The sequence below is a fragment of the Egretta garzetta genome, unplaced genomic scaffold (assembly GCF_000687185.1).
Source record: "Egretta garzetta isolate BGI_Z169 unplaced genomic scaffold, ASM68718v1 scaffold389, whole genome shotgun sequence".
NCBI classification, from domain to species: domain Eukaryota; kingdom Metazoa; phylum Chordata; class Aves; order Pelecaniformes; family Ardeidae; genus Egretta; species Egretta garzetta.
In genome coordinates, this window is record NW_009260766.1 from 78,045 (window position 1) to 88,289 (window position 10,245).

Here is a 10,245-nt window from a genome sequence, read left to right on the forward strand (position 1 = left end):
TGGCCTACCTAGCGCACGCCCGGGTCCGCGGTGCCCGCGGCCACGTTCCTGGATGCCGGCGCGGCATGCCGTGCGTCTCCCTCCTGACCCGAAACAGAGCCAGCGTCTCCTCTCTCGCCTTCGAGCTGCTCCTCTCGCTCCTGTGAGTAAACAGAGACCGCATCGTGCGCTCCGGCCCTGTGCTTCGCGCTCTAAGTTAGGACGGCTTCATTTAGAATAAACATTTCTTCGTGACTTAATACCTCAGTACACGATATCGTCGATTTTCTAAAATAGCCAGTCGCTGGCGTTTAAATCCGGAGACACCGCTGAACCCTTCAAGACTTTGCGGCGGCATGCACTGCCTTGGCCCGGAGTGGCTCGGGTACTCGGGTCTCCTGTCAGGAGCACGCAGAGCAAGGACCCGACGCAGCATTGCTGAAGCAATAAGCAAAAAACTTGTTATGCTTGATCTAAAGATAACAATACTTAATTATATATTGATAAACTGGATGTGAAAGGCTCTGGGGGGCAAGGTCTCTTTGGTCAGTTAGGGAATATTTGAATGAATGATGCCTCTGCATCTCAAATGCATTTCTGAATTGTATTTATAAAAGCTAGTAAAACTTTAAAAGAGGAAGCAAAACTGCTCGATTCGCCCATGTTACTTTATGTACAAACCTAGTTTTCTTTCCATAGCAATTTACTGATACAGGACAGTTTTTAATTTTTTTTTTTTTTTTTTTAAATAAAACCTGTCTCTTGAAGGGGCGTATGTTCTTGGTAAAGCCCTTTGTCTGCCATCCTCTGCGATTCAGGGATTATTTCAGAGAAAAACAGTTCTACTTCTCCATAGTGGAAAACAGAATTAAAACTTATAACAGAGTGTCTTAACACTATGGTTATGACTCTGAGTCAGCTATAAAGGAATTTTTATTTCCTGAGTTGAAGCTGGCTATATTCACATTAAAATTTTCAGGAGGGTGAAGTACCATACCTTAAGCATGCATCTGAAATCTGACAAGCAGAGGCAAAGCAGTTGTCTTGCTGTTTAATTATTAGTTTTCTACTGGCAATTTACAGGTTCCTCCCAGTTGCTGTGTAGGACCATGAAATGGTAGCCCAAATTTTAACCGAACTTAAACTCCTTGATGAACTGCAGTTCTTTAAATACATTCTAAAATAGCTGGCTATTATAATCTAAATACATTGTTTGTCTGCTGCTCAGTTGATTTGTCTCTTTCAATTTATGTCCATCATCATCATCTGGGGTATACCCATAGAATTAATTTTATTTGCAGCCTCTGATGATCTGGGGTTATTTTTATCCATCTTCACTAAATGATCGTAGTCTTAAATTTTCTGCCACAGAACAGTCCATTTCTGGTTGGCAGAATGCATAGAAAAGTCTCTCAAAGCTAAGAATATACCTTGTTTATATAACTGTAAAGAATGTAATTCCTATAAATGGAAAAATTTTCTGAGGCCTGTATCTGAGCATGATTTGGCTTATGATTTGGAGGAATAGTGAACTGCACTGTAGAAGTTTGGTAGATAGTAAATAAGATCTAATTATTTATTAAATTAATAGTTTTACACTAACCTTCTCATGAGGCTGTTTCTGCTAGGTGTGGGTTACTGCGCATTCATCTAGTTGCAAAGAGAAAAGCACTTAAGGGATTATATGACCACTAGAGAACCAGGATTTTTTTTTTTTTTTGAAGTATACGGAGTTCCAGAAAGTATACTAACAGTGTTTAGGCTTTTTAAAATCCAATTAGAAGTCTGAAATACTTAAATATTAAAAGGGGTGGGTCTATCTCAGGTACTTGCATTAAATAGAAAGTCAAAGGAAAAAAGGAAATTACATCACGTTGTCAAATAAGGAACAGCTAGCTGGAGCAGATGACTTGTAGTGCAAAAATGTGCCCCTCCTCCTGTGAATTGCTTCTGAGATTTGTTAAAGATATGTGGTGGCAAGGTGAGCAAAAATAGGTTGTGGATTTAAGGTAGCTGCATTTCTTCCCCTCCCAAAAGTGGTAAGTAGGTTTTACTTCCCACCCCCCCCTTTCCCATTTCTTACAAGAAGTATATAAGCTCCTGGTCAAGAATGTTGCCCTTATAAAAACTGTCCAAAATTTGTGCGGGCATTCAAAAATCTGTACAGCAAATTGCTGTATTCCATACTCGTTAAGTGAAACATTCTAGAGCATGCTTTGGTCTACTGTGCATACTAGAAAGGTTTTCTCTATTATGAACCCAACTTGCCTCAAATATTTTGTTGCACTGGGGCTGTGAGCACGGGGAACAGAGTAACAAGATTCTTTTTGTGATCAGTGATAGACGTTGAGCTAAAATACGTGCAAGTGCTCCTTAGTTTCTAAGCAGAGGATCATTGTTGCTATTACACAAGTATTTAGTAATATATATCAGCACAAAAACTGTATATTTGGAACATTTTATATAACAACTTCGTCACACAATTTTTCCAATATATTTCCATATACATTCCTCACTATGTAGATACCCTACTGCTTATGGATACATTTGACCATTTTTAGCTTACACCTATTCATCCTGTTATTCATCGCTCATTGGGTCAAGTCTGAAGATATATTTGGCCAGGATGGGGAGAATCAATCTTATCTCTGATATTTAGAATAATTCTTATTTGTTAATGTGAGCAGGCATGAATGATTAAAAAGTATCTCCTTTGCAGTTACCTTGCCTTTCAGCAGATAGCATTGATAGCTTCCTAATGCACCGACACACCTTTGAATTGCCTTGGCTTGTATCTGCCCTGTAGAAATTACTAGCTATAGTTTTAGTTTGAACTAACTCAGTTTCTTTTGAATAACACTGAAACTGTAACATCTTCAAAAGCGCTCAAAGTGCTTCAATCTTTCCAAGTGCCATTATCTATGCATGACTTGGGCAGACAAGCAGAGTAACCAGAAACTTATTCTGTGCAAATGAGCGGCAAACAAGCATGAGATCTAGAAAGCTTCATTATGACATAGTGTCCATTTTCCTTAGCAAACACAGTTTGATTTTTATTTATGGTTAAGTTTAGATCCTTCAGTCTTTAAGGAGGCAGGATTGGGCCAACAGTTACAGTGGAAACTGTTGGTGTTTAGATCTTCATGTCTGACCTTTGTAAAAAAATTTTTAAGCCAATTACTGGAAAATAGTCGCCTCATGAAATATGTACTGCTCAGCTTTATTAAGAGCATGTTGTATAAAATACAGTTTGTACTCCTCATGGCTCCCTCTTAAGATACTCTTTCTTCAAACAAATTTATTCATGTTTTAAAATACAAGCACCAAGTCTCTAGACTCCACTAAAAAAGTAGCTAGGTGATTCAGTGAAAGAGCACATGCCTTACCGCTGTCGATACTCCTGGCTTAAGGCATGGAGGACAGTTTCATAACTCAGTCTACTCACAACTCGCTGCTGAGATGTCGAGGCAAGTCACCTTCTGTGAATCCACAAAGAGTTTATGTTACAAACAAGCAAGTTTTATGGCTGCCAAATTTGTCTGTGCTTTGTTTTTAAAAAATAAAGAGTTGATTGAAACAAGCAAAAAAACCACCTATTCCTGTCTAAATAAATATTTCAGTCCATTTCAGAAGTTGAGCTTAGCATTCCGAGGGATTTCAGAAAGGTGATTGTGCAACTATCAGTCTTGAGAGCCGAGATTTAGACAGCATTTAGAAAGCTGACATGGTAATTACTAGCAGTGGTTTTGGCGTGGGATCTGATGGAGGCTGGGCTTCTTAACAAGCCCTACAAGGGTTGTATGTTATCATAGCAAGCACATTACATGTGCTCTCAAACTACAGCAATGCCACCCCCCCTTCCGGTCTCATTTTTTATATCATAATCAATGTCTTGCTCATGGTCTTGTTGGATCTTGTATGCACGCTGAGGTGGAGGACTATCATTTGCTGACTAATCAGTGTTCTGTATCAGTGATTTTTCAACTTATGACTTGCATTTGACTTCAAAAAACACTGAAATGGAAGTACAAACTCCTTCATAGGTAGCCTTAAATTCACTAATTCTTTCTCCTTCATTTCTTTTGCAGATTCATTGCTAATAAGATAGGATCTGTGAGGCATGAAAAATCACTGCTCTGTACAGTGTGAGCTGATGTGATGGATGTTTTATTTGCAACTTGTGTTAACACGATAGAAAGTAATTTTAGAATTGGTGCTATGCTTGTACTGTGCTGCTTAAGTCATTTTGACAAATGGATTTCTCCCCCATAGACCACAGTTCTACGTACACTTACAGAACTGTGGAAGGGAGAATTGCTGTTACAGGACTACTAGAGATTTTGAACTCATTTGCTAATCAGAACTACATTATTGCTTCCTGGGGCTGTATGTTTGTATTTAATTTTACTATGAAAATCTGCGATTCCCATTACTGGGAAGGGTCCAACTTGACCAAGTAATGCAAAAATTGCCAGGGTTAAGCAAGCTTTTAAGGAGATTGTCTGAAAAGGAAGAACACAGCCTTCACTAAAATCAGTAGGGCTGAAGTAAGTAGGTCTAAGACTGATGCTCTGCTGTAGCAGACAGAACACTGGTATGGCCCTTGTTCACTTACATTAAAGCTAATAGCCTTTTGTCTAGGGTTCTTAAATGCCTGACTAAAATACACTGGGTATGTGGTAGTGAACAAAAAATAATCCCACTTCCATTGACACAAGGGTGATCACGGGTAGTCACAATCAAGAAAACCATCACACTCTAAAGAAGAGCATGATTAGATTTTGCACATTATAAACATATATACATTCAGAAGCTGTTTTGCATCTACTGTTTGCTTGGGTGATCAATACTGGACCCAGTTCAAATTTAGAAAAGCATAGCAGAGTTAGCAGAGTTGTTCTTTCTCAAACAGTTGTTTATAAAAGGCTAATAGCAGTGTTAAATTGCAAATTAATCCTGGGGCACCTGGTTTAGAGCACTGCTTAGGAGTCTGCCCACCTCTCATGTTGCAAATAAGTATAAAGGATCTTTCTTCTTAAAGGAAAAGGAAGATTACACCTCTCCATAGAATGCCCATTTTTGAACAGATTTACCATAAAAGCATAAGCTATTACTTGTTCCTGTACCGTATTTTCTTTCAGTACCATATTGTGAAGGTGTTTTCTTGACATGTATACTGCACTAATGTATCTGGCCCTCAATTGTTGGTTGACTTTTCTTTAGGTGGAATTTTTTCTTTTGGCGGGGGGGGAACGGGAAGAGAAAGGAAGTTCATGTTAAGAAACTGGTCATTCTCAATTCTCAAGAGAGATATAAATTAAACTATTTTGGGTGGGCTGGTCTTCAGTTTGTGGTTTTGGGCTTTTTTAGGTCATTTTTTGTTTTAAACCGTCATATAACACCATATTGTACTTGCCAAATTTAGGCTATTTGTGTAGATAAAGCACAGACCCAGAGAACATCTTTCCTTACAGCCTTAGACTTAATTTCTCCTGCCTTCAGAATGTTCCTGTGAGTCAACTTGTCCCTTAGCCTATGATTACTTACTCAATATAAAGCAATTGCCAACACATTTTTTCTGTTGTAAATGGGCCAGATAAAGCATTGATCACACATTCAAAATAAATTTGAATACAGCAGGACAGTTTAAGCTGAGGTTATTTCAAGTCACTAGATTTCCAATTTGTTTGAAATCGCTAGAAGACTTGAGGCTGTTTTAAAGTATCTTAATGCTTAAGTTGGTTAATATTAGCAACTGCTTTATATAAAAGAAGTTTTGGAATTCCAAGTTAGGTCATCAGTAATTCTGTTTATTGGAGCAAAGGCCATTTGTTAGGCTATTGAAGGTACTAAGAAACAGACTAGGGTGTTCTATGTTGGCTACAATGGAAACCATAAACTCATTAGCAAAACAATACAACTGTAGATGGCTACTAGAAAGTTAAAACGATTGTTCTGGAAAGCTTATTTTGCCTGAGTAACTGGCAGTTTATGTATAAGAACTGAAGTTGTTGATGCACAGTTGCTGTATATCAATAGCTTTCCTGAACGTATTTTAATTCTGTAAGATAGCTTACCTATTTCGTACTTTAGTTTCACAGCCAGACACAAAATAACAAGTTCCGTAAAGTTTTCCTATTGGCAAGTATTAGGATGGGGGTCTTCCTACAGAGCTATTTAATTGCTTGAAATACTGAAATTTCAGATGAGCTATGAACTATTCAAGTTTGCATTTCTGATATTTATGTCCTTCTCTCTTTTGAAGGGAATGAAAACTGCAGGAAACTTGACAAGGACTGTGAATTTCTAGGATCTTGAGACATCACCAGAGAACAGTGCACAATGTCAACTGCAGGAGTTGCTGCCCAGGAGATGAGAGTCCCATTAAAAACCGGATTTCTTCACACTGGTCCAGGCATGGGGAGTCTGAAAACCTGCTGGGGTAGCCACAGTGGATTTGAAAAGTGAGTGAGGCTAAAATGTGATCTATTTCATCTTCAAGTACATGAGATGAGCGGTAAGAATACTTGTGCCAGTCCTGACCTATGGTTTATTTACAGCAAAGGCTTTTTTTTTTTTTAGTAGTTTCTTTAATGTGGACCCTATAGCAGTGGCATATAATCTGAATACATCAACAGAGCAACATTTAACATCCATTGGTAAGTATAAAGACCAACACATATGTATTTAGGTAGTGTAATGGATTTGTCTTGGAAAAAAAAATCCTGAAGTCTTGACTAAGACACTAAATGCTTTCTCATTCTGGATATCAGGCTGCCCTCTGGTGATGGAACGCAAACATTTCAAAAAACTACTACTATTCAAGCCCAACCAAGAAATTATTTTAAATAACATGATTGAGCTAAAACAAACAAAGAAAACCCCTTTTCCTTGTACTCAGAGGCATCTGAGTTTCCATTACAGTTCTGACAGAAAAGTCAATTAGTAAAATAGCACTTGTTCCTTTGTAGTTCTCTGCTGGGACTTTGGAGGCTGTACCTCTGTTCTATTGCTTCTGCTTAGGGTCTCTTGAACCACCTGATTTAACTGGAGCACTGGCCTAAACCAGTAAGATAATCAGCTGCTCTCTTAACTAAACGCATTAAGTCCACAACCAGGAAAGATCTGTAATAGCTAAGTTTTGCTACTGGAGTCCTTAAGCAGACATTACTTATTGTTGCATTAGAAGGAATTAAATAGTTAAATATGGAGCAGCAAAGTAATATGCCAGAGTGTTACACAGAAAAGTGTTTCTAATACTCTCTCATCCTTTTAGGGCACTCTTCCAACCATGCTTCCGTGAAGGACCACAGCTTTGCTGAAAGTTGCATCCAAGTCCCATCTCAGAAATCCAGTCCACCTCCTGTAAGTCCCAAAAATGAACAGCCTATTTCAAGACATGAAGACCATCTTGTTCCTGGCTTTAGTAAACTGTCCTTAACCATGGGTTGTGTTTCTGAAGAAACACCTGCTGCCATGCCAATAAAAAATGGGCCAAATCAATTTTTGTCTGCGTGTTCTAATGACCGTAGCTCCAGGCCGCTACCCCCGCTGCCTATTTCTGAAGGCCCTGCTCCAGATGAGGTTGACAAAGAGGTGGAATTCCTGACTAGCTCAGATACTGACTTCTTGTTAGAAGATTATGAACTTCCTCCTTTTAAATCCAGTGCTCCAAGCCGGCGGAGCTTTAGAGGCTGTGGCCAAATCAACTATGCGTATTTTGATACTCCAACGGGACCAAACCCAGAAGATGCCAACCCTACACAAAGCCTAAATGGATACATATCCAGTATTTATCCTCCTCCACAGCAGCTGCATCGACGTTTGCGAAGGTCCCATTCCGGGCCAGCTGGGTCTCTTAATAAACCAGTAGTAAGACTATCTGGACATTTAAACAGGTCTTCTCCAAACTCTGATGAAGATAAACCAGAGATTCCACCAAGGGTTCCCATACCTCCAAGGGCTCTCAAACCAGATTACAGAAGGTGGTCAGCAGAAGTTGCTTCTAGTGCGTACAGTGATGAAGACAGGCCTCCAAAAGTGCCCCCAAGAGAACCTTTGTCACGCAGCAATTCCCGTACACCAAGTCCCAAAAGCCTGCCATCATACCTCAATGGGGTTATGCCCCCCACCCAGAGTTTTGCACCTGATCCTAAGTATGTCAGCAGCAAAGCTCTACAAAGACAAAATAGTGAAGGATCTTCCAACAGGGTCCCTTGCATTCTTCCGATTATTGAAAACGGTAAGAAGGCCAGTTCAACGCACTACTATCTGCTGCCTGAAAGGCCTCCATATTTGGACAAGTATGAGAAATTCTTCAGAGAAGCAGAAGAAAGTAGCTCTAACACAGAGGTTCAGTCCTGGTCTGGTGACTGCACAGCTACTTCAGCCCCAACAAAACTGGACTCAAAACCCAGAATGGACATAGCTGGTCATATGAAACGAAAACACCTGTCTTACGTGGTTTCCCCTTAGTCTCTGGGAGCAGAGTCTCAGCTCAGTTGTTCAGGATGGAGCTGAACTTTATCATGTTACAAAGTTCTTAAGGTTCTCAGATAATGAAGCAGGACCAGTTTGTCCTCTGAGAACTGGAAACTGGATGGTAGAGTCCTCTTATGCTGCGTATCTCTGATTATGTTTCTTAAGACTGTTTTTTTTGTCTTGGTACGTATAGCTGAAAACCTAAAAGATTCCACAGAAACATACGGAGGGATAGTAGTCACAGTTGGCCAGTTATATGCTACCTAGATGAACATATTTGGTAGTCATGTTGTAAAAAAACCCCTAGCTTTCCTTACAAGTCACTTATAAAGCTGACAACAGAGCAGGTAATGCAGTACAGTTTTTGTATCAGGCATTTCCAAAATTCCTTTCATAGAGTAACTCTGCCAAGAACAGAAGCTTAGCCTCTCTGACTAGGATATGCCAACCTGGTAAGAAGGTAACTGCAAGATCTGATATCCACTTCAAGACTTGGCAAGCATATTGGAAGCACATTTTGAATGATGAATCTATTTTACAACTTAATTTGACACTAATAGACTTTTAAAGTGAGCTGGGTTTTGTGGATTCTTTCAGCTGCTAGACACACTTGGCTCAATTTTGCAGTTTTTCCTAGGAGAGACTTGGACCAGCTATTGCTAAGCCACTGCTGCTGCTCTTTTCCTGATGGATCCTAGAAACACATCAAAGTGTCCTGAAAGTGGCAGAGGATATGAGCAGCTATATGGTTGCTATTAAGTAGGCAGTAACTACTACATGTTCACCTAGAGTCTGAAATTCTGACTGTATTAAATACAGAAACACAGCACAAGCTGGTCTTGTGTCTTTGTTTCTATTCAGTATTTTAGGGGGGGAGGAGGGTATGAGGACAAACCATTTATGAACAGTGTAAGTCCCATCTCGCTGCTTCAGATGCTGCTTCTTGCTGTTTAATTTTTCCTCATTGTGCCTCAGCGATCCACTGAAGTTCACTGAGGTGCCACATTTGTGCATTAGCAGTTTCTCATGCTCGTTTTGATTACATTTATCCTCTTACAGATAAGCACAAGAGAAAGGGTGCTCGTTAATGGAGGTACAGAAGATGAATGTGTTCCTCCTAACAGAAATAAACAAGCTGTTTACAGTTTAAACTGCTGAATGAGATGTTTGAGCTATTTTAAAGCTTACTTTTTATTTGTTTTAGTACAAACTAAATGAAGGTGAAATACATGCTATAGAAATGCACTGATATTTCTGCATCATGTACAGTATTGAATAAAAAAGAATTCACTTTGTATTTTGAATATTGTCATGTCTTGAGTTTAATAAAGTTATAAAATATTTATGATACATTTTGGTTTTTGCTTTATTGAATAGTATACAGCTGTGCATTTGAGTTCTGCATTTACTGCAAAGTTCAAAGTGAATAATGTTAAATGTGCAACAAATGTTGAATTCAGCTTGCATTTAATTAAGATTTCTGCAGGCATGATCAATAACTCACATTGCACACCATTAATTTTAACTCCTCATTACTGCCTGGTAGCCTGGTGTCTACAGTTTTGTGCTGGCCATAAAACATCCCAGAAGCTTTAAGTAATTTGGCCTATGGAAATAACAAAGGTTATTAATAACAAGAGTCACCCATAGCATGTTAGGCACCATTGCACAGAAAAAAAGAGGGCAGTAGTGTTCCCATCTTCAATTTCTCACCTGTTAAAAAAGAACTAAATTGTACATTAAGTGTGACTGAAGAGGAGCTACTCATATTCTGAGGATGAGAAA

The 10,245-nt window shown here is 39.1% G+C and overlaps 1 protein-coding gene across 2 annotated transcripts; it reads left to right on the forward strand.

The window, feature by feature from the left end:
* The first annotated feature begins 22 nt into the window (after positions 1-22).
* Positions 23-9,617, forward strand: ERRFI1 (ERBB receptor feedback inhibitor 1). Of its 2 annotated transcripts, none has more exons than XM_009646121.2 (4): positions 23-142; positions 6,245-6,443; positions 6,562-6,638; positions 7,256-9,617. In XM_009646121.2, exons 2-4 carry the CDS (start codon positions 6,322-6,324, stop codon positions 8,452-8,454), a joined length of 1,398 nt encoding a protein of 465 aa, XP_009644416.1. In that variant the 5' UTR covers positions 23-142; positions 6,245-6,321; the 3' UTR covers positions 8,455-9,617. The 2 variants fall into 2 exon arrangements, with proteins under 2 accessions (XP_009644416.1, XP_035757426.1); XM_035901533.1 differs by having other exon boundaries at positions 6,565-6,638.
* Positions 9,618-10,245: the final 628 nt, after the last annotated feature.